The sequence below is a fragment of the Colletotrichum gloeosporioides genome (genome assembly GCF_011800055.1).
Source record: "Colletotrichum gloeosporioides strain Lc1 chromosome Unknown consensus_16, whole genome shotgun sequence".
Lineage (NCBI taxonomy): Eukaryota > Fungi > Ascomycota > Sordariomycetes > Glomerellales > Glomerellaceae > Colletotrichum > Colletotrichum gloeosporioides.
In genome coordinates this window covers 84,073-106,751 of record NW_025544661.1, presented here as the reverse complement: position 1 = coordinate 106,751, position 22,679 = coordinate 84,073, and the positions used below count along the sequence as shown (strand labels likewise).

The 22,679-nt window shown below is 51.0% G+C and overlaps 8 protein-coding genes across 8 annotated transcripts; 4 read left to right on the top strand and 4 right to left on the bottom strand.

Moving 5' to 3' along the window:
- Nucleotides 1-1,479: 1,479 nt before the first annotated feature.
- Nucleotides 1,480-3,616, top strand: GCG54_00012753 (putative sodium-dependent transporter; the record flags this gene model as incomplete). The annotated part of the gene is made up of 2 exons (XM_045412625.1): nt 1,480-3,069; nt 3,131-3,616. 2 exons carry the CDS (start codon nt 1,480-1,482, stop codon nt 3,614-3,616), a joined length of 2,076 nt encoding a protein of 691 aa, XP_045268631.1.
- A 996-nt stretch (nt 3,617-4,612) lies between these two features.
- GCG54_00012752 (uncharacterized protein) lies at nt 4,613-5,746 on the bottom strand (the record flags this gene model as incomplete). Its single annotated transcript, XM_045412624.1, has 3 exons — nt 4,613-5,039; nt 5,087-5,609; nt 5,695-5,746. The coding sequence occupies 3 exons, from the start codon at nt 5,744-5,746 to the stop codon at nt 4,613-4,615; spliced, it is 1,002 nt and encodes a 333-aa protein (XP_045268630.1).
- Nucleotides 5,747-6,246: 500 nt separating this feature from the next.
- GCG54_00012751 (uncharacterized protein) lies at nt 6,247-6,681 on the top strand (the record flags this gene model as incomplete). Its single annotated transcript, XM_045412623.1, has 1 exon — nt 6,247-6,681. One exon carries the CDS (start codon nt 6,247-6,249, stop codon nt 6,679-6,681), a length of 435 nt encoding a protein of 144 aa, XP_045268629.1.
- A 451-nt stretch (nt 6,682-7,132) lies between these two features.
- On the bottom strand, nt 7,133-8,428 carry GCG54_00012750 (uncharacterized protein; the record flags this gene model as incomplete). The annotated part of the gene is made up of 5 exons (XM_045412622.1): nt 7,133-7,557; nt 7,612-7,685; nt 7,746-8,178; nt 8,234-8,270; nt 8,336-8,428. The coding sequence occupies 5 exons, from the start codon at nt 8,426-8,428 to the stop codon at nt 7,133-7,135; spliced, it is 1,062 nt and encodes a 353-aa protein (XP_045268628.1).
- A 2,109-nt stretch (nt 8,429-10,537) lies between these two features.
- GCG54_00012749 (putative MFS-type transporter C16A3.17c) lies at nt 10,538-12,389 on the bottom strand (the record flags this gene model as incomplete). Its single annotated transcript, XM_045412621.1, has 3 exons — nt 10,538-10,635; nt 10,693-12,133; nt 12,201-12,389. 3 exons carry the CDS (start codon nt 12,387-12,389, stop codon nt 10,538-10,540), a joined length of 1,728 nt encoding a protein of 575 aa, XP_045268627.1.
- A 2,145-nt stretch (nt 12,390-14,534) lies between these two features.
- GCG54_00012748 (6-hydroxynicotinate 3-monooxygenase) lies at nt 14,535-16,259 on the top strand (the record flags this gene model as incomplete). The annotated part of the gene is made up of 7 exons (XM_045412620.1): nt 14,535-14,939; nt 15,029-15,315; nt 15,364-15,428; nt 15,490-15,568; nt 15,628-15,737; nt 15,788-16,012; nt 16,063-16,259. 7 exons carry the CDS (start codon nt 14,535-14,537, stop codon nt 16,257-16,259), a joined length of 1,368 nt encoding a protein of 455 aa, XP_045268626.1.
- A 237-nt stretch (nt 16,260-16,496) lies between these two features.
- Nucleotides 16,497-18,605, bottom strand: GCG54_00012747 (NADPH--cytochrome P450 reductase; the record flags this gene model as incomplete). Its single annotated transcript, XM_045412619.1, has 1 exon — nt 16,497-18,605. The coding sequence occupies one exon, from the start codon at nt 18,603-18,605 to the stop codon at nt 16,497-16,499; it is 2,109 nt and encodes a 702-aa protein (XP_045268625.1).
- Nucleotides 18,606-19,475: 870 nt separating this feature from the next.
- Nucleotides 19,476-21,038, top strand: GCG54_00012746 (Cytochrome P450 4A10; the record flags this gene model as incomplete). Its single annotated transcript, XM_045412618.1, has 1 exon — nt 19,476-21,038. One exon carries the CDS (start codon nt 19,476-19,478, stop codon nt 21,036-21,038), a length of 1,563 nt encoding a protein of 520 aa, XP_045268624.1.
- Between the last annotated feature and the right edge of the window lie 1,641 nt (nt 21,039-22,679).

Sequence of the window (22,679 nt, the reverse complement as noted above, 5' to 3'; positions counted from 1 at the left end):
TCGAGCTAGGGTCGAGAGCTGGCCTCCTCCACCTTACATTGGCACCAAGCAGCCACGGACAAAGTCATTGAAGGATTTGATGACAAGATCGAAGCCAGGGACATCAGGCTCTGAGTCGTTGTCGCCGACATCGTTCCCAGGTCAGCGGACGTATTCAAGTACGTCCAGAGAGTCTTTAATATTGCCCTGGAGAAGCTCATTTGAGTCGGATGTTTCGAGTCTATCGAGCGGCTGGGGCGACGGGCCTGCTATACCAACTCCTATCATTGTGAATGAAAGACCAATGGTTGACCGCAAAGTTTGGACTGCACCGGCGAGAGGGAGCGGAGTTGCCCATATAAGTGAAGTCGCGAGGGATGTTGTGTAATCTCCCATCAATCTCGGGATTTTGAGATCGGTGGATGATGGAAAGGCCACTCTATTGTATCTTGTACTGAAAGCGCAAAGCGTTTGTAAACATGGTATTGAATACTACACGTATCAACATTTCTCACATTCGTAAATGAGATAGAAAAGTATGAGGGATGCATAGGTAGTTGCCAAGACACTGTCACTACACTTGACAATACGAGTGTGTACTTCAAGAGCCAGCATGCGCACCACGGCCCTGGACTCCACACTTCCTATCGCTACCACTGTCTCGTGACCTCATAGGAGTTCTTACCTTGGCCGACGTGATGCAAGGTGAGAAAACGCCTCTGGAAATTTGTATCCAAGACCTCCAAGGATACCAAGAAGACCAAGAGCCAAATGGACCAACCAGACCGCGTCCGCCGGTCGCAGACGCGTCAACCTCCTTCTCCCTGTTCTCTACGCAAACCAGCGAACCAACCTGCTGACGTCGTAGCGCACCTGCCAAGGGGTGGGGAAATCACCCATCGGCACGACGCTGATATCGCCTATCGAGAAAATGCCAATTCGATGGATGAGACCAGATGGTCGCAATGCCAGGATTCCGCTCCGCCGGGCAAACATCAAGATCTTGGCTCCGATCTTGGCACGCCGGTAGGCCCGTCAATCCAATCATTATTACTTCTCAGGCCCCAAACCCACGCCACATCTTGGGTGTTTTGAGAGCTTCTGGAAGGTCCTTATCATATCGAGGATATCCAAGACCTTGGCTGTCATGGTCGTGTGCGTTTCTCGCCCGGGTCTGATCAGCCGCTTGTAACCCGCTTCCAACAGCAGTGAGATGCTTCCAGGGTTCACGTTAGACACAAGTGAAATTGTAACCGCTTTGGGTAGGGGATGATCGCTGATGGGTTTCAATCTTGGCTCTAACACAAAGAAGATAAATGTTTGTGCCAGTCTCAATCACAACTCATTCCCTCCGTTCTTGCTTTCCGACGGCCGTAGTTATCTTCTAGCATTGCCTCTATCCTGTCCTGCCAAGATTTAATCTGAGCCAGACCAGACCCAACTTGCATGACGTCCACTGCGTAAGAACGCTCCTTGAAAGTCACCCACGGAGTCTCAACCATGGTCAACATCGCATCAAGAATTTACAACTTCCTCGCCCCTGCCGCCAACAAGGGCGAAGATGGCCGCGACGTCTGGGGCTCGCGTTTATCCTTCATCTTTGCGGCAATGGGCGGCGCAGTTGGACTGGGAAACCTTCTTCGCTTCCCATCGATTGTCTACAACAACCACGGCCTACAATTCTTCATCCCATATTTGATATCTCTGTTTTGCCTCGCGATCCCTACCTTACTCCTGGAAATTTCCATTGGCCAGGCATACCGAGGTGGATGTGTCTTGGCTTGGCACCATGCTCATCGTCGAGCGAAAGGTGTCGGGTTTGGCGTTGTTTACATCGGTTACGCCATCTGCATTTACTACGTTCCCATCATAGCATGGATCATGTCCTATTTCCGTCACTCTTTCACCAGCCCTTTACCCTGGGAAGGACGCAATGAAGACTTCTTTTACGGCGACGTTCTCCAGAACGTGGACCCTATCCCGGGCAACCTCACTGCCGATGGATCCGCCGTTCAGGACTACTCAGATTACCCAGGTATGGCTATGAACACCGAAGTTACCTTATGGAACCTGTTCACGTGGTTCATCGTGTGGCTTTGCATGTACAAGGGCGTTGGCCTTATGGGTCGTGTGGTATACTTCACAATGGCTCTGCCGATCATTCTCATGATCGTCTTGATTGGGCGAGGCTGCTCTCTCCCCAATGCCATCGATGGCATCCGCATTTACTGGACCGAATGGCACGGGAACAAGCTCGCTTCAGGAACGATCTGGCAAGAGGCTTGTGGTCAAGTCTTCTTTTCGACCGGCATTGGCATGGGCTATTATACTTCATTCGCGTCATACAACCAGAAGTACTCCAACGCGGTCCAGGACGCACTCATCATCTGTATCTCGAACTCTTTGATCGAGATCATCGGCTCCATGTCAGTTTTTGGTGTTGTCGGATACCTCGGAATGCATCCGGACACCAGTGAGAGACTGAACACATTTGTCGTCGGATTTCTGACATATCCCGAGGCGATTGCGGAGATGCCAGGAGCCAACTTCTGGGGCGTCCTGTTCTTCGCTACTCTGTTCATCCTTGGCCTGGGATCCGCATTCGCACTACTCGAGACCCTCGTTACTATGGTTTGCGACACTGACTGGGGCAAGAAATATCCTCGCCCGTATGTTTCGACAGGCATCGTAATCGCTTCTTTTCTCATCTCCCTTCCATTTTGCACTGAGTTTGGGTACTTCCTGGTTGACGCTGCCGATACCTGGATCAACTATTTGGCACTTTTCTGGATAGTCTGGTGTGAGGCAGTGTGCGCGACGACTCTGTACCGATACCGGGATGTAGTGGACCAGTGTGGCCTTATCTCATGGTGCCTTTACAACATATTTGGTTACATCGGAGGCACTGTGATCGGGCTCATTGTGGCGCACTCCGTTTCGCCAGAAGCGGGCGCTGGTGTTGGCTTTGGCATGTTCATTGCTGGGATGGCATCCTCAATTCTGTTCGCCTCTAACCCCACGGCGTATTGCCCGAAGTTCTTCAACAAGAACCCAATGATGCGCAAGTTCTGGTACTTGACTTCGTATTCGGTAGGAGCTATTCTCCATGCTAATTTCTTTTCCGTCAATGGCTAATATCACCGCTTTCAAGGGAAATCAACTTCGACGCGACCTCAATGGGACGATTTCGACCAGTGGACAGTGGAAGATACCTGCCATCTGGGGCTTCGTCCTCAAGTACAACACCGCCCCCATTGTCTCAATAATTTTCTCCTTCGCTTATCCCAACTTCTATGCCACGAACCGCACGGATCCGCTTCACATCGCCGGTTTTACGTTCATGCACGTTGTGCTGGCAGCCACGCTGGTGGGCCTTGTCATGCCACGATGGTTCAACGTGCTTGTCCCGAAGACCAAGGTGGCAGAAGGAATCTACCCTGTTATGCCGGGTGTTATCTTTTCCAGGGCCAATGCTGCTGGGGCGTTGGATATTGACGGCGTTCCTCAGAACGCTGAAGGTTATGGGATTGATGTGAGAAACACGAGGCAGGAGGCGTGGGGCCCAGATGGGAGCCAGGAAAAAGTGGCTGATGAGCGCCGACAAGCTGAAAGATCATTGTCTCAGAGATTCAAATGAGTTTAGATAGACCTTCATTATGTCTCTGGCATTGTGCTTAGCACAAACGACCGATGGATGTACAATGAAAGACTCTAGGAAGATGCTGTCATCCACCATTTCATACTGAAACAGCCACATAGTGATTAGGTGCAACTTGAGGTATGAAATGATCAATCGCATTTCTCATTCTGTGTTTCATTTGGGATGACATGTTAGCGAGAAATCAGAGGCTAGGTTGCGTGGCTGAAGGCCCACAAGATGGAGCATCATAATGATTCATCCTCGCTCATTGACTCTCATAACCGACAATCCCGGATAGAACTTTGAATTTGCCTGGTTCGGCGAACGATTCAGCACTTAGTTCCAATGACTCACTATTGACGAAGCAAGACTCATTGCCAGTAGGTAATCATTGCTGTCGCCCTTATGGCCATCATTTTGAACTTCGCGCCCGTGATGTCGTGTGTTTTACCTTATATGAAGCATCATCACCCCCAAATCAACTCTCTCTGCAATCTATTCCGACACGTATATGTCGACAACCATTGAGAAATCAATTTTGCCATCGTCCGTGCAAGAATACTCCAGCGAAGTTACAAAACATCGAGGTAAGTAACAATTCATATCTATAGCCCACTTCCCAACGACATTTGACTGTATGATGAAAGAAGTTTTGCCGAACGGAGTTCCTCACAATTTGAGGCTATGAAGACCCTGAATAGTCGACATCGCCTGAAGTCATCGTTTGCCGGATCCATGCTACTGATTCTTTTCACTTTCAGAGTGACGAGGCTAACGCTATATATTTTCAGAAGGCACAATGGAATCATCCATGAGAATGTATGCATCGGTAAGTCCGTACGAATAAACTCTCTTTGCATATTCTCTTATGATGATTGTCTTATCCCGGTCAGACTACATGACGACAAGCTATCAAACATATACTGATGCACCCTCCGCACATTTCAAGCAGTTCGTTCCATTTTACTTCACAATATTGACTGCTGATGTAGCTCAAGCTTCAGATCGATACTCGTCTCTTTTCTTGACAAAGTCCGTCTCGAACGATAAACCAGCTTCCTTGCGCAAGACTCCATACATCGACGACGAATCCAATGGCCGCCCCTGTGCATCTGAGAATTCTTTCGCTTCCTTCAAGTGTTTCAGTGCAACCTCAGCGACTTCTAGCCGAGCGCCAGACTTCTCAGCACAGTCGATCCCGTGTCCAACATCCTTCAATGCGAGACCAAGGTCGGACCACGGTCTTTGGCCCTTTCCGGGGAGATAAGCGCCGGTGGTCAGGCGTTTCGACATTGACAGTGCGAGAGGGCCATATTGCTGCTCTATCAGAGCTTCCATAGCCTCGCTACCAAGGCCCGTCTTCTCCGCAAAGACATGGGCCTCTGCGACAAGCTCCATCATCCCGGCGGTAACGAAATTACTAGGAACATCAGCATGGCACGCCTTCTCGAAAGATCATTCACTTACCCAGCTGTCTTCATCATGCTAGACTTTTGAACGTCCTCTCCGAGACGAATCACTCCTCGCCCCATCACTCCAACGATGAACGGGTTGATGGCGTCGACTGCCTCATTCGGACCCGCAACAATCCAGAGCAACTTCCCCTCCGCAGCAACAGGACTTGCACCGAAGACCGGGGCCGCAATGAACTTGGCCTTCTTTTCTAACAGACGGTCTCGGGCTTTGGCTGATGAAAGAGGGTGAACCGTCGATGTGTCAACGATAATCTTCTCGGCCAAATCTTCGGGTGCGACGTTTCCAAGGATGGCATCCAGCATCGACTCAAGAGCGGCATCGTCGCTGAGGGACATGAAAATTATGTCCGAGTTGGCCAAGAGATGTTTGATTTCTGGCCGCGGTATGCCTCCGATAGTCTCAAGCGTCTCACCTCGAGACATCGTGCGATTGTGGTACTGTAGATTTGGTGCGCCATTTTGTGCCAGGTGCTTCTGCAAATTGACGGCCATGCCAATGCCCATGGATCCGAGGCCTACAGTAAGTCAGGAATCAGTCACAACCGTCTCGTCGCACCGGGTGTCTAAGTTGATGCCTCATCAGCGGTCGAAGGGACATACCTATCCACCCCAGGCGCGGGTGCGGGGTCGACGGAACGGAGGTGGTCGCCATGCTTGCTGGATGACGCAATTCAACTCCAATTGATGTGCGGTAAGTGAGAGGAGGTATCAAAGATTTGAATTCGAAGTGAGATTCTGTGATCGTGAAAGTGAGAGCACCGAAATGTGAGTCAGATTCATAGCTGCAACCATGAACCAACTGTGGACGAACCTGCCGGCCCCACTTCGGCCTCTAGTCCGTCGGCGCTGACATCCGAAGTTCCAGTGCTCCGCTGTCGGCTGCCTGGTGTGCGGGAAGAATATGAATCATTCACCGAGAAGTTGGGAATATCACCACGTAGGTAGAAGCGATATCAGGAGAAAACTAGATTAATGCCTTAAAGATGATGTCCTTCAGGCACCTCGTAAGACTTAACTGATATGAGCAAGGGTGCAAAGTTATAGCTTTTGAAAGACCAACAACCTCTCTGTGGATGGTAAATCACCCACCAACCCTCCTATATTTTCAGCTGCAACGCATGTGAATGCGCTCAAAGAGTTCAGCCATTCGATATGATCTTTTTGGGTTCTGTCCTCTTCGCAGTCGCCATCTTCTTTGCAGGACAGATGTTTCGGCCTTTCTCTACGACAGCAAGCCAACCGACCTTCTTGGATGACGACGACGAAGAATGCGGTTGTTTTGATGAGTCCAGGATGCATCCCTTGTTGGAAAGGGGTACCTTCCGCATCGATTTCGGGTCAGCATCCTCTTGCACAATAGTGCCCAGCACTGGCGGTTTCTACCTGATGGCCTGCGACGGCGTGGAACTTGAATTCCTCGGCCTCAGCGGCTTCGGCACCAACCCACGAGCTGAAGATCCAGTCGACGAAGACCATCACTGCGCTAGGATGCGCAAGTTGGGCGCAACTTTGTACTCGAGTGATTGGAATTACTCCACAAAGCATAACTCGATGATCAAGGATTCCAAACGGGAGGATCCGAGTTGACTGACTGCTTGGCTGACCATCAACCGGCGGGGTCTGGGCTCATAGTATCGCCGCGTACGAGGCGTATGCGGCTGGTGTCGGCCGTATCAGGAATGCATTCACCATGGACGAACAATGTTGAGCCATTCAGAAAATAGGCGGGGTATTCCACGCAAACCTTGAACATTGCCCGGGCCTGGATCTAGCATCATCAGGGGGCTGACCTCAAGTATTTTTCGCGTGGATCATGACTGGGCTCTTTGCCGCCCGTTAAGGCTGCCGGACAAGCGCACCGGGGTCTAAAAGCACGAGGCTTAAGAGAAACGAGAGTTGAGCAAAACGTGGGGGTCGAGTCGTCTGGCTGTTGTTACACACATACTTCAAATCCTACATCCAATCATAAGCTTTCGTGACTCGCTAGCTTTCCTTGGTCTTGCGTTCTCTATTATAATGGAGGTTGTCTACAGTATCATCACCTCGAATTGGCTCTAATGTTACTCCGGCGGTCACCAGGACCAGTCCCAGCTCGAGCTTCCGCGTCGTCAGGCTGCTGACCATGAGCATAACAGCCTGCCGCCCAACCGTTGGTGACGAGGTCTTTTTGGCTATCGTCATCTTCCGCTGGCATGACGTTCATCTCGATCGATCTGTGAACTTGGATCTCCATCTTTGTACCATCTTTTCCGCTCTGCGAGAAGTTCCCTGTTCGCTTGTCGAAGCTTCGAAGAGGAAGGTTTCCAGTGGTGCTACGTCCGTAGGGATTCTTCGAATACTTCTTGTATGTCCCAAGCTTCGGGATGATCTTGATGAAAAGAGCCTTGAGTGCAGGCACTGATGCGCAAATAATGGCGATGTTGATCTCAAGACCAGACCAGACGGCAATGTCTACGCCAACGACTACAGACTGTTAGGGGTTTGTCATAGTAATGGATAAACGAGAGGAAGACTTACGTGGTTGTTGATCAATAGGCGCTGAGCCGTGCACATACAACGAATGAAGCCTCACGATGGCCACAATGGCAGCGCTGTCAGATATGTGTTAGCCAACCCATATTCAACATTCATGGTCACGACGGATAACTCACAAGGCACCGCAAGTAAAGACTCCGATAAGCACAAGCTTCGCCCGGAAAGTCACTTGCAGATTCTTGAGCCACGGGATTGGTATGAAGAGGATGATGAGGTCGTTGAGAATATTGAACCCAGCAATGGCGTAGTTCAGGACTGAACGCTCGATGCAACCTCCCTCAATTGAGTCATCCCAGTATTTTGCCACGGGCCAGCAAGTGAAAATTGTTGTGCCCAGACAGAACATCGCATACGCGCCGAGCCATGCAATTAGCCCGGTGATAATTCTCTTGGCTCCGTCGGTTCGAAAGATTCGGCGATATTGAAAGAGGATCGAGAACTTGACGCAGAGCTGGGTGAAGTTGTACAACACTACGGTCGCATAGAGAGCTCGAAGGAATTCGACCAGTTCCTCGAGGCCGATAGCGTCGCCAAGTCCCCAATTGATTTCTGCAGAACATGAGTTAGCCATATCATGATGGCCATCGAGGCTGACAATACTTACGCTGAACGATTGTTACCAGATAACCGATAGTACCGATCTTTGTGCTGGCGTTAGCTCTGAGCCGGGCCAGAATCCTGGAAGTTCTGCGAAGTGAGGACTCACAAAAGCGACTATCATCAAAATATCGTCAGCCCCAACGTTCTTGACGAGAAAAGCGCGCGTGTATGTCCTCATCCCAACCACCAAGGCCGCCATGGTCGTGAAGAAGAACGACGAAAAGACTAGGCCATAATTTCGAGGCACAATCGGCACGCCTCCAACGTCCCACATCTTGAGCCAACTCCCGCAGGGTTCGAAGATATCTTCCACGGCCGGTCTTCGATTACAACAGTTGCAGCACGTATGAACAGACAAGTGCCAACATCTCCACAGAATGATGACAGGCAAACTTCGGAATCAAGTAGAAAGCAAACAAACCAGGAACCGGGGAAGACAGCAGAACCTCCAATGTAAAAAGCAGGGGCAATCCGGCCGCGTCATGTACACCAGATAACGCAGCAGTGCAATTCTGGCACCGGCGCACTATCACTGTGGGAAAAGCATTCTCCTTCTCCACGAACATGCAGCTTTCAGTTACACTGCCCCTGATAATGGGGGCCGCGGGATGTGTTCTTCAGTAGCATCTCGTATGCATCCTACCGGAACTGGTTTTGCCTATTGCGGCCCCTGATCCATCACTTCATCTTACAAAGTTTAATTGACTCGGTTGGAGATGGTGCTGAACTTGGAACATCGACCCAGCGGTTATCACACGCTTCATGTGGCAAGGGAGCCGGACCAGCCTGCCGCCAAGTCCTTCGAGAAATTTTCCAATCCGCACATCTAGACTCAACGCCGCACTATTGCGCCGTGTTGCAAGCCCACATCCCGCAGATTCAAGATGTTGGGTGAATCATCGTACACAGTGTGGCGGGTTTGGAATTCATACAGAGAGTAGGGGCAGGCATGTTGCAACGGGTGAGCCCCGTAATGCAGGTGGGAGAGATCAAGGGTCTGGTGAATTTTCTTGACGCTGGCGAGATTAGGCCATGTCGACATGTGAACAAGCGCTGTCACATGGAGACTGGCGTGGATCTCCTACATATTTCGCGCTTCGATCAGTGGACCAGATCTGAATCTCTGGGTACTGAGAGCCATCTCACTAGTTGCTGATCTTACTGATATACCTTGGAGAATAAAGACCGAATGTTGGCTAAGAAAGGTATCTAGTGGTAATTGTAGAAAGTCAATTGAGCAAGAAAAATATTCATTGATCTTGGTTCCAGAAAATATTTGAGTTGGCATGTAGCAAATTGTGACTCGAAATTTCCTGCTGGAGAAAAATCCGTCGTGTCACAGTTTAGCGAGGAAGCCCGATGCCAAACGAGAAACCAAAAAGAAACGTAACAACCACGCCATCATTTTCTCCATGCATCAACACAATAGCCGAGGCGTTCAGGCGCTGCGAAAGGTGCAACATACGGCGCAGGAGGTAGACGACTAGCACTGAATCTGCCGCTGGCTCTTTTAGGCAAAATATCAAAAACTTTCACCCTGGAACCAACCGCATCCCACTACCACGAAATAAGTTGACAACCTCCTTCATCATACGATAACAATTACTTTTATTCTCCAGCAACGTACCCGCGGTGGGGACCGGAGTTGGCGTTGAATCTTACCCCGGCTCCAACAGCATTTTGCCCCTGTCGTCACATTGACGGATCACCCGCGATTGGTTCGATCCTCCTCTGCCACCTTCGCTTTTAGTGACGAAAATTTCGCAAGCTTCCCGTTCGGCGATGGGGATCCGGGCTGAACGAGCCCGGCGGAGAACCCCTACAGCGGTACGAGAAGCAGGGGTTCAGACCGGTCCCTTGCCGTGCTAGCGCCAACGACTCTGACCGGTGTGTGGAGTGTGGGCGGACACCCGGCGTTAACCTTGGCACACATGCTTATCTCGACTTTGCAACACATCTTTCGGTACGCGTTGCTCGGAGAGGGTGTGCTCATTACCGCTGGGACGTGAAGTCGAGCGCCGGAATGGTGGTTCAGGGTGGCGAAAGCCTTCGAAGTAGGCCTTGGCTGTTTAGAAGAGCCGAAGATGGTATGTAATGTGAAACCAAAGTAAGAGTCAAGAATCGCCAAATTCTCAAAAGTAGCTCAAAAAAGGCTCAAGAGAATGAATGCGGACGTTTGTGATCTGAATTAGATGTATAATGTACATGTTTTAACTCTAAGGGATATGTATATGGGAATTTGAAAAAGACTTTTGACAACCCGATCCACGAGCATGTCAAGCTGCATAGGTGCTAATGACTGCTGGCTTTATGCGCTGACACTGTACACGCTAGCCTCCTCCTTCTCGAGGGGTGCATCAATGTGGTTGTTAAACTCCTTCTTGGGATCAAAAAGGAAAGCAGCAGCTGGATGATTGTCAGTCAAGTGGCCATGACAGTGATATTCAGAGGCAATAGACATACCAATAACAGCGACAGCAACAAAGCAAGCTGCAGCAATCCAGACTTTCTGGAACGAAGACACATAAGTGCCGAGAAGAGCGTTCGCTGCCTTCTCGATGATCGTGGGCGTGATGCCTGGAATACTGCCGAGAATCTCGTTGTCGTGAGCGGTAAGACCACCGATGAGCATGCCCAAGTTCTCCGGGTTGAATCCGGAGGGGATCACAGCCTTCGCGATGTTCTCAGGCATGTGGCTCATGCTGTCATTGAAGATGACGTTGTAAATGGCAATGCCAATTGTGCCACCAAGGGATCGAACGCTGATGATGAGACCACTGGCGATGGCGATCAACTCGGGTGGGATGCAAAGCTGCGCGGCGGTGATCAGAGTCGTCAGAGTCATGCCGAGGGCGAAACCAAGGAGGACGGGGTAGAACCAGACCGGGTTGCTCGAGCCTTGGTTGGTGGTCGCCATGCATGCGAAAAAGACAACGAAGATGACGAACGCGCCAACAGTCACCCAACGCAAGCGATGAGTCTTGGCGCAATACCAACCGCAAAGAACTGAGCCGATCATTGATGCGATAGACATCAAAGCGTAGCGGGTGCCGACGAGAACCCCATCGGTCTCGTAGAGAACGCTAACCTGGAAGGCAAAGTAGGTGTTGGCAGCAAAGAAAGCAACTCCTTCCGCAAACACGCAAAACATGACGATGGAAAAGTTGCGGTTCTTGGTGAAAAGACCGTGATGGAACATGCCGTCTTTCTTGAACCAGGTCTCGTAGACAACCATCATCAGAGCGAGAGCAACGCCCACGGCGAAGGTCGCAGAGACGTGGGGATCCGACCATTCGTAGGGGTTTTTGGACCATGAAAGACCGAGACAGAACAATACAAGGCCGGAGGCCAAGAAGAAATACCCAGCCCAATCCAGCTTTGCAAGCTTCTCCGTCAAAGTGAGACTCTTCTGAAAAGGGCGAGGAGGGGGATTGTAGACGGCAATGCATAGAATGGCAGACACAGCGTACAAAGCCAAAGCCATATAAAAGTAAGACCGGAATCCATCAGACGCTGGGTTGTTGGTCCTGTTGAAGGCACCCCCCACGAGGAGACCGAGAATGCTTCCCAGACCGTTGGAGATCATGTCGGATGCCTGACCATAGGCTCGCCACTTTCGAGGCAGAACCTCTGATGATACTGTATGAAGTAGAGGCTGAGCACCGAAGGCAACGCCGATGATGCAGAAGCCAGCGATGCACATCTCGATACTCGACGAGCGAGCGACGACAATAGAGCCAATGGCGCCGAAGAAAGTTGGGATGACGATGAACCATTTGCGACCCCAGTAATCCGCGGCTTGTGAGAAAATGGGTCCGAGAACGACGGTCATGATGGTGATTACTGCCGAGAGCCAACTGGTCTTGTCTGTGGCACCAAAGTGACCGGCAATTGTTTGACCTTGCTGCAAGACATCTCACGTCAGTTGCCTTTACATTGGAGTGTTGAGATGTAGATGTTGTGTGACTTACAGCACCGGCGCCGATGAGACTGAATAGCTGCGCGAAGTAGATCAAGGCAACGGCAAAAACAGCCAGAAACGTTTTTGCATGAAGCTTGGGCTCCGGCTCATCGGAAATCTGGCTACCATCTGATGATCCGGGGGCAGACTTCTCAGTGCTACCGACGACAACGGCGTCGTCAGCTGGCTTCTCCGCCATGTTGGTATTGTCCGCGGACATGCCTGCCAAAGATCGCGGTAAAGGACGGCTGTGATGAAGATCGGATCACCGCATAGATACGCAAGAGAACTGGACAAGAAAGAAAGCTCAGTCAAAGGGACTGGCTGGAAGAAAAGATTGTTTAGAGAGGTGCAGATCTATGAGAAAAGAAACGGCGGCACAGCTAAAAGGGAGGTCGAAGTACTAATACGCACCGCTCCGAGATGATCGGCAGTCTGTGTTCACAGGGAGTTCGGACGTCCGTGGGCATATTTTGTCGAGACATCTGGGACGGACGAATCAACACGCCTAAAACTCTCCGTTCATCGTCTATTGCATGGTCTGGTGATCCCTCCCGCTGGCCGATGTAGGACTTGACCACTGGTTCCACTGGCGATGCACACTTGCCTGTGAACCTGGGAAGAAGACGTTGGTGCATAGCGCATCGCAGTTCCGCGTGTGGTCTAGCCTTGGGTATATCGTCTCAGTCGTTTGAAGAGGTACTCCGTCTGGTGACACTGTGGTAGCCATTGCCCGTTGGAGAACCTGGAATGACTGGGATATGTACACGTAAGAGGCACAGCAGCCGGGGGTAGGTTCGAAATGGTCACGAATCCCGGAGTAACATTATTTCTCTATTCTCAAACCTCCAGCAAGCTCGTTGCGCAGATGTATCTAAGCCGTAGTTGTGATTGAATCCTAACCGCAATCAAGATCCATAACATACCATCTGAGGTCTTTCAACATCAACGATCATTCGTGGCGCCTTTCATCAGGACATTCCACAGCAGACCTGACTCGAGCGGGTTTGTGTACAAGGATCGGCCCGCTCGTCCTTGGCTCCCCGAGACCCCTGAACAGACGGCAAGGGTGCACGGCCTCAACGTTATTAGGCGGATCTCGACCCATGAATAGGCCTGGGCGCTGAAGGGTATGCACAAGATGATATGTTTATGGCCAGATTCACTTTTGGCGTGCAGAAGGGGAGCTGGGGTAACGCTAACTCTGTTTCTGACAGTCTTCAACGACAAACAGAGTCTGCTCCGTCCTTTAATGTTTGCTTTTCGATGTGAACAACAGAATGAAGACTTTGTTGCGGGGGGAAAGCGAGAGTCTCCACCAAAGCTCTGCACGAAATCGGAAGTCGGACATGACGTTACCTAAGATGCAGCTATCACCGATGGGCCGCAGCAATATGTTGACCAGAATTCACTCGCTGCATGTGAAACGCGTGACTTGCATTATTTCATACTTCATAGCCAACCAGTGAGCAAAATTTGCCTGCATGGGTTTGATATCTACATAGTAGGGCGGGTGTGGAGCTCTAACAAGCGAACGCCCATTCCACGGAGCCATGTCCAATAGGGACCCCAGGCGAGATATCCGGCCTGTCGCCGCTGTGGGACTCATTTGGACAAACCCGGTTCTGGTCCTGGGATAGCGCAGGGTGTCCGGTCTGGAGCTCGCAGAACAGCTTGACCAAGAAATACGGACGGGATGCCGGCGGAAGAATTCGAGCCTCATTTTTTGCCTTTCTCGAGTTAGGCCGTTTTGCCGCCCCCTTGCATGGGCGCATAGAACGATGAACGCCAGTTCAGGAATCGAAAATGGCTCGAAGAGCCAAGATACGCTTCGGAACAATATCCCGCCCACATTACTGAACATTGAACCAACACGAGCGACAGTCATAAACACTCTGGCCAGTCGAGACGAATGAGCACCATCGTATCGGCGAGCTTGCCAAAGCTGTCATAACTGGAGATTCTGGATCCTGGCCTTTTCCAGGTTGAAAGTGAGAACTCCTTCTTTCACACCTTTCAGAAGTTCCCGTAATTACCACCAATAGCCTCGTTCTGCGAGATCCATGCCCCCATGAAAGAGCGGGCTGCCTTCAATTTTCTCGCGCTTTTGGTGGAGCAGACGACGATACACCCCCTGGCTGACGAAGCATACATCTGTGGCTTTTGATCTTGCGTATTCTCTTCGCTCTTTTGGTTTAGAGGGGAGACGATTCCCATTCATTTTCATCCCAAGAACCATCGCAAACTTACGCACGACCTCATTTACGCCTGAAAGCCACCAATTGCGTAAGGTGACTGTTAGACGCCGTCTTTCATATTTCTTTCCCTTGATCATCACCCAGCCATGCTTGACATCGTCATTGTCGGAGCAGGCATCGCGGGCCTCTCCGCCGGGATCTCGCTTCGCCGTGCGGGCCATCAGGTGCACATCTACGAGCGATCCGCGATGAACAACGAAGTGGGCGCCGCCATCCATGTCCCTCCCAATGTCGCACGCTTCCTTGTCCACTGGGGGCTCGACCCCGAGGCCGCTGGCTTCGTCAAAGCTGGCCCGATCGAGTTCAAGGATCCTGTGACCCAGGCGACCACGATGGCCATGTCGCATGCCCAGAACAACGAGCGTTACGGCGCCGATCTGTGGTACGCGCATCGCGTCGATCTGCACGACGCTCTGAAACAGAAGGCGACGGACCCGCTGGGGCCGGGCACTCCCGTGACGATCCATCTCAAGTCATGGGCTGTGGAATACGTGAGCGCTCACTTGCGTCCCTGTTGATTTGATGTAGATGTGTGATGTGACTGTTCACTCCATGATGGACTGACATGTACGCATTGTAGAACCCCGAAGTCCCATCGGTGCTGCTGAACGATGGCCAAGAAGTAAAGGCGGACTTGGTTATTGGCGCTGATGGAGTTCACTCCATCGCCAGCGAGACGGTGCTTGGCAGGAAGAATCCTCCCGTTCCTGCCGGTCATTACAACTGCTGCTACCGTTTCCTGATCCCAAAGGACGTCCTTGAGCAAGACGAAGAAACCCGATTCTTCAACGATCATGCCGACAATCTCATCCGTCTCTACCCTGACCACGCGACGAGTCGGCGACTTGTGTCCTACCCATGCCGCAAGTAAGTATGCAACCCAGTGGGATCAGAATATTAGGTCTGATGTTATAGGAACACTATCCATAACTTCGTCGGACTTTTCTACGATGAAGAGATGATGTCGGTAACCAAGGAGGGTGAGTGAACTGACACAAATTCGCGCTGCTCTGCGATATTAACCACGTTGTATCGTCTCAGACTATCATGCCGATTTCGACAAGAATGTTGCGCTGGAGCGATTCGACGGGTTCCACCCTGGTCTCAAGGCTGTAATCAAGTGAGTCTCCAAGTCAAGTCAAGGACGATAATTGAATTTCCATGCTAAACCCAACACAGCAAAGCGACTGAAATCAAGAGATGGCCGTTACTGTACCGCGCTCCTCTACCAACATGGCGCAAAGGCAAATTGGTCCTGGCCGGTGATGCGGCTCACCCGATGCTACCTCGTGAGTGTGGTGATATCTTTCTGTAGCGATCTCCTACTGAAGAGTCCAAGATCAGGGTCAAGGCGGCGCGCAGGGTGTTGAAGACGGTGTCGCCCTAGGCATCATTTTCTCTAACGCCACAGACCCCTCCCAGGTGGAAGAGCGCATGGCACTGTATGAGAAACTCCGCCGCGGTCGTGCCAGTGCCATTCAAATTCTCAGTAACGTGGGTATTGATGAGGCGCACAAGGTCAAGAAAGACCTCATGGAGTTCCTGGATGAGGAAGACATCCCTAGTGAGTCGAGGTCACCGTACTGGACGAAAACGTCACTGACCATGTAATAGCGGACCACCGTGGAATCATGTCTTTCACTTACAGTTACGACGTCATCAAGGAGGCTACTAAGGTCATGAAGAAGTTTGATCATCATTTCGCCTTGCCCCCAAACTTCTTCGATACTGTGGAGAAGACGGAAGACGAAAGAAGCTCGGCCAAGGTTGAGACACAGGTTCGAGTCAGCGCACAGCCTATCGCAGCATGAAATGATTCGACGGTATGAGGCCACGGTGATTGGATGGGAAGCATCGAGCTGATCGGTGTAGAGGCTACGTGGGGAATCATTCATAGGCTCTGTAACGATTTACCACAAACAACTCGAACTAATGTCCCTTGGGCAATAGAGTAAACGTAATACAAACAATGCAAGCATTAACTTTCGATGCAGCGGGACCGTTAGGACGATTTGTAACCACGATTTTCTTCTTTGAGATGCCATTATTCAACTCCACACATCCTCAAACCATCTCTTTGACCTCTTCCTTTCCTGTCTCCAGCCCTCAACTTGGTTCTCGTGCCATTCTCGTGTCGCCTTAACGGTCTCTCTGACCACGTCACCGACGGCCTTGGCCATGTTCGCGGCACCACAAATGTAAAATGCAGCATCCTCATCCAGCAACAAGTGACCAAGATCCTTGCTTCGCTCCTGGAGCCGATGTTGTACGTAGGTCTTCTGACCGTCCGCCCGTGAAAATGCTGTGACGACCTCGAGCTTCCCAGCCAAGGCGCCTCCCATCAACTCAGAAAGCTCGTCTTTGTAGAGATAATCCGACTCATTCTGGCAGCCAAAGAACAAGACCATTTTTCCGATCTCCTTGCCAACAGATATAAGCCGGGCTCGTTCTTGTACAAAAGCTCGGAATGGTGCTATGCCGGTCCCGGCGGCGACCATCACCAGCGGTACAGAAGGGAGGATGGGAAGTTTGAAGGATGATCCACGGATCTGTGCATGAACCTGAGACATGTTGATCAAAGCTGTCTCAGGAGACCCGGGTCTGTTTGGCTGCAGGCGAGACAGATACGTGCTTGCAAGGCCCGCGATAGTGATATCTGGCTTGGCTGCTAACTGGGAAGGCTTGACCGAGACAGTGAGACTGACGTGGCGAGGTGATGTGATCCGAGAGCTCGAGATAGAGTACAGACGTGGCTGCATCGCTGGTAAGAAGTCTACCACGAATGGCAAGGGTAGGTTTGTCCAGATGGCTGACGGATCAACGGTGAGGGTATGTTTAAGAAGCCGGGCGAGAGTAAGATGGTTTTGCTCCAGGAAGGCAGCGTAAGTCTCTCTGTCATGGCCAATCGTCTTGAGTTCAGTCTTGACCTTATCGGTAGACGCAAACTGGACCAGGGACAGGACTGTCTCTCGTGGAACAGCTGCGCAAATCTCAAGGTAATGCTGGCAGAGTGCCTGGATTGTGGTTGGGCTTGGCACTTTGGGCTCTTCCTCGGTCGCCTTGCTCATGATCTGGATCGATTCATTCCTTCTTGAGTCCAATCCTAAAAGCTGAATCAAAGACTCGACCTCGTCAGTAGGATTGACAGGCCAGATGGCGATGTGATCTCCAGTCTTGTACTTGATCTCAAGGTGGTTTGATAAGTCCACCTCCAGATCGATGACGCTACGACCTTGGCATTCGTATCGCGCGAGCTCACGTTTGGCTCTAACAGGCAGCGCAGCAATCTCTGAGTTGAGTGTTATGGCCTTCTTGGAAGTCGCTTTGTAGAAAGGCTTTCCAACAAAAGCTTTGGTTTCGTCCAACTTGTCGACAATAACATCGATGCTGGGCTCGTACTCCATATCGTACTCCTTGTAGGCAAAGTCGTGTACCAGCGTCTTGAAGAGGCTTTCTTTCCAATCCATGAAATCTTCCTCGGTCGTTCTGGTGGCTTCGTTGCCTTTGCCAGTGGGCAGAATTGCCGTTGCACGGAAGCTTGTAAGAGCCGCAACAACGACGTCAATCACTTTGTTGTAGTATCGATAGTTGCTGTTTCCACACCCAAAGGCAGCGTACTTCAGGTGTCCAAGAGATACGCCGGTCGTTCTGGAGGACCAACTGACAAACTCCTGAGCGTTGTCACTAGGATCACCTTCTCCGTAGGTGGACATGATGAAGATGCAAAGCTTCGACTCCGGTATGCGAGCGATGGTCTCAGCGTCATAGTCTGACAGGTCCGCCACAAGAGCATTCAGCTTGAAGCGTTGGTGGAAATCGCGTGCAAGACGTTGGGCAAAGCCCTCAGCAGTGCCAGATTGGGAACCCCAGAAAACAACGAGGTCAGATCCGAGTTCTCCAATCTTCTCTGCGATGTTTCTGGTTCGTTTTGTGAGAGTGGCATTGCCGCCCGTAGACTCCTGGGGCTTCCAGAACCATTTATGGTGATACGGGTCAGTCTTGGGGAGGATGCTCCCTCTGTTGAAGACGAAGAGGGATCCCAAGATAACTAAAGGGAGGAGAAAGCAGTCATCGTAGGTGGCCTGCCTGGACAAGATATCGACAGCATCCATCAAAAGCCGATTTTGAGTATTTTTGGAAGTGAAAGAGGTAGCCATGTTGGAATCCGCACTTTGCTCGTGAGAGAAGCTGGACGACAATAGTCGACAAAAGCAAGTGGATTGCTATTTACCTTCTGGCATCAACGGGAGAACATTCTGGTAAGATAACTTTATCGATCCCTTCCAACCTAGATACAAATGAGAGACACTATGCAATACCACGATCACTTTCCGAACACCGAGATAAGCCATGATTTCAATCACTGTATTATGATATTCCTTGCCACTTTTACACAAGTGCCGTTTACCAAAATGGCAATCTTTCGCCGGTTTTCACTCCAGGACGTCACGTCGATCTATATTAATGTCACTCTGGACCCGAAACCATGCCCCAACCCCACGGGGAAGATGACTTCCCCGCATGCGGGGTCCGTCAGCCGCACATCGATCAGACTTGGCTTCAAAAAGGGTTGACGATATCTTGGGACATTCGCTTAATATGGAAGGTATCCGGCGAGTCATTTCCAAAGACAGATGCCTAAGACCCGGATCCCGAGCTTTCGGCGAATGAATTCCCGTTTCAATGCGAAACTGAGTAACATCCTTTGCCCGTTGTGGCTTTCTGACGTGTGACTTCTACATTTTGCTCGGTATCCGATCTCTCTGATCGACTGGTAAGACAGTTCCCCGCGGATTATGCAAGAGATGCAGTCCCGCGGGTTCTGGGAACGAAACAGGGTAGAGGCCAGTCTGTCAACGGTGTTGAGGATACTGTAGGATTGTTGGATATGACTGTGTGTAATCCTTTCACGAAGATTGAGTATAAGACTCTTGCTCACGATGCCACTCTTTGGAAACCACAAACCATAGACTTCACTTCGGCCTCTTTGATCTGAAGGTCATCTTCACTTAGATCCTGAAGTTAGAATGTTAGGCTATTTCGCCGCGGGGCTTGCGGCCCTCGCCGCCTTTTCTTACCTCGTCATTCGACCTATCCTCCTCTACTTCTACGACCCTAAGGGTCTCCGCAGATACCCCAATTATTCTCCCTTGTCACCATTCACGGATTTGAGGCACTGCTATCTCACAGCTCAAGGCTTCCGTTCCAAGGAGCTGCATGAGACGCATCAGGCAACAGGACTGCCAATCTTGAGAACTGGTCCCAATGCCTTATCTTTTGGTGACACACGGGCCATCAAAGACATCTACGGCCACAGCACCAAGTGCGTCAAGGACAACAATTACGTTGTTCTTAGTGGAAGCCACAGGCATCTTTTCGATGTTGTTGACAAGCCGGACCATGCCCGAAAGCGCAAGTTGCTGTCAGCCGCTTTCGCCATCAAGAATCTCGAGAAGTGGGAGTACAAGGTCGCGTACACCGCAGAGCGCCTCTTCAAGGCATTCGATGAGAAATGCACCGAGCCTTTGAAAGGCACAATCCCCGAGCCTCAGGATCTCACCGTCGACTTCAACCACTGGATCAACCTCTGGACGATTGAGGCGATCAACTTCATCACCCTATCCTCGAAGATGGATCTCCTTGATACCGGAACGGACGTTGTCACGGCTGAGAGGCGAGATGGAAGCACATACAAAGCTCGCTACCGCCACTCTCAAAACCAGACAGCAATTGCCCAAGCGGTGTTCGTTTGGGACTACAATCTCTGGCCTTGGATTGAGTGGATCACCAAGTCTGTCCCCAGCAAGTATAAGAAGATTTGGGAGGATGGCAAGCCCTGGGATGATGTGTACTACCATGCTGCTGCGGAGCGCCTTAGGAAGTACCAAGCCGGTGAAAAGCTGGACGACTTCTTTTCTTGCATGATGGAAGACAAGACTGGCTCCCCCAACAACCTCGAATGGGGTGAGCTTGTGGCCGAGGTCGGCGCCATCATCAATGCTGGATCAGACACCACAGCCATCGCTCTGACGCACATTCTGGAGCTTTTGATCCAGTATCCAGAGTACATGGAAAGACTTCGCAAGGAGGTTGATAGCGTCTTGGAACCTGAAGAGGTGATCGCTCCCTACGACAAAGTCAAGGACCTCCCATTTCTCAAGGCGTGCATCGACGAGGCCCTCCGCTTCATCCCGCCCACATCAGCTCCACTGCCTCGTCGCACGCCTCCGGAGGGGGCTCGCATTCTGGATGAGTGGATTCCTGGCGACACCAGTGTCTCGATGACCATCTATGGAGCGCACCGTGATCCGAAAATCTTCCCTGACCCAGAAGCCTTCAAGCCGACGAGGTGGCTAGACCCCGAGGAGAGAAAGCGCATGGAGCCGTACTTCATCCCCTTTTCGACCGGGGCGCGTGGTTGCATTGGCAGGAACATTTCGTACTTGGAGCAGATTATGATGCTGGCCTCACTGGTCCATCGGTATGAGTTTGCGTTGCCTTCTCCTGACTTCAAGCTGGAGAGATTTGAGGCTTTCAACATCATTTGCGGGCCAATGCCGGTTAAGATTTGGCGAAGGAAACTCGAGTGATGTGATAAAGTCTCATTTGTTGAAATTGAAACCAAGTAGCTATTTCAATAAACACCTTAGAAATACGATTGTTGTTTGTGAGATCACTGACTCCTGGATGGCGACTCCCCTTGCATACTCTTGAGTTTCTGGGTGCTGAGATGTTGATGTGTTCTTGCTGAGCTGTATTCATCAGCAAGTCCTATCTAAGTTGAAGCACTATGAATGTTTTAAACCAACCTCAAATATGAATCGGACTTCTAGATATCTCTGCTGTTCTCGATATATTACGGGGGGGAATACATTTGCGATGTCCATCATGCAAAGCCTACCGCACTCAGCGTGACCGTCAACCTCGACGGTAGACCTGCCGTTCCCGTTTCTCCCCAACAAGTCTTCCTCCCGAGCTTTACCATCGAGTAAGCCGTGATCAAGAATAGAACGGCCACAATCTCCACCGGGAAAAATCACCAGTGAGTTGCAATCTAGCAAGAATCAGATACTTCCATCTAACTAGGCAAAGCGTTCCGTGGTGGCCCATAGCCCATGACTGTCAGCTAGGACCTGGGGTAGTTTCGTATCTGTGCTCAATATTCAGACTGAACCGACGCCATATGCTAGACTCATAGATAAGCAAAAGGTCTTGCGGGGAAGGTCTGACGCAGCATTAACTCCGTCATTGGTCGTGCTTCCATATCAGCTGCTACCGTGACGGTAGGCTCTACATCGCCATCTCCGACTCTCCGATGGCATGGAGGACATTCGGCAAGAGAAGTTAATGCCGTTCTTGTCGCAAAGTACTGAAGCATTATGCCTTTCGACTGTACGAGCGGACGCAATTTCGAGGGATTGGTCTGGCTAGCCTGTTGCGCTCCGGGGATACAGGCGTGCGTGTGATAGACCCCCCAACCTGCTCCAGACGCAGATGACAGCTCGCCCCAGATTTTACTGCTGATAAGAGCTAGCGCCATCGCCAGAATGACAAGGTCAAACATGACACTTCTGAGGCTGGAGTGCATGTCTTGGTTGGCAGAAACAATCCATGTTTAGATTCAGGATGGTTTGCGGGGAAGTTGGAGTAGACTGTGAAGCCGATCCCAATTGGGCAGTCACTCGCCGAATCGCCGGCGAATTCGCTCCTCTTTTGGATGATCCATCCGCACCATGGAACGCCCCCGGGCAAGGCACGTCACGCGCTATGGGCCAGACATTCGGCCATCTGAACTTGGCGAGTCGATCTTTTGGACTAACTCTTTCGCAGTCTTCCCTTCCCCACCCGTGATGTCCTCAGTCTGCAAGATGATTCACCCCCCTGTTCCGGTTCCAAATAGAGCACGAATGAATTGCCGGGATGTGTGACCGCAGGCAATTGACAGGCAGTCTACCCCGTGGGGGAAGCACGTTAGCTCCCGGCTGTCTCTTTCTCCAAGAATTGAGAATTTCCAAAACAGTTCGCCCTTGACATTGCCTCTACCCTGATTGGCCGGCGGCATTGACCATGTCCGCTGTCGCCATGGATGTTGAAGTTGATAGTTAGGGACATCGGCCAAAGTATAAAGAGATGAGTTAAGAAGCTATTCAAATGTCTTGTCTCATCTTGTGCTCGACACGGGTTCAGAGAAAATCTCATCTAGACCATCCATCATCACTCTCCGAGGCCTC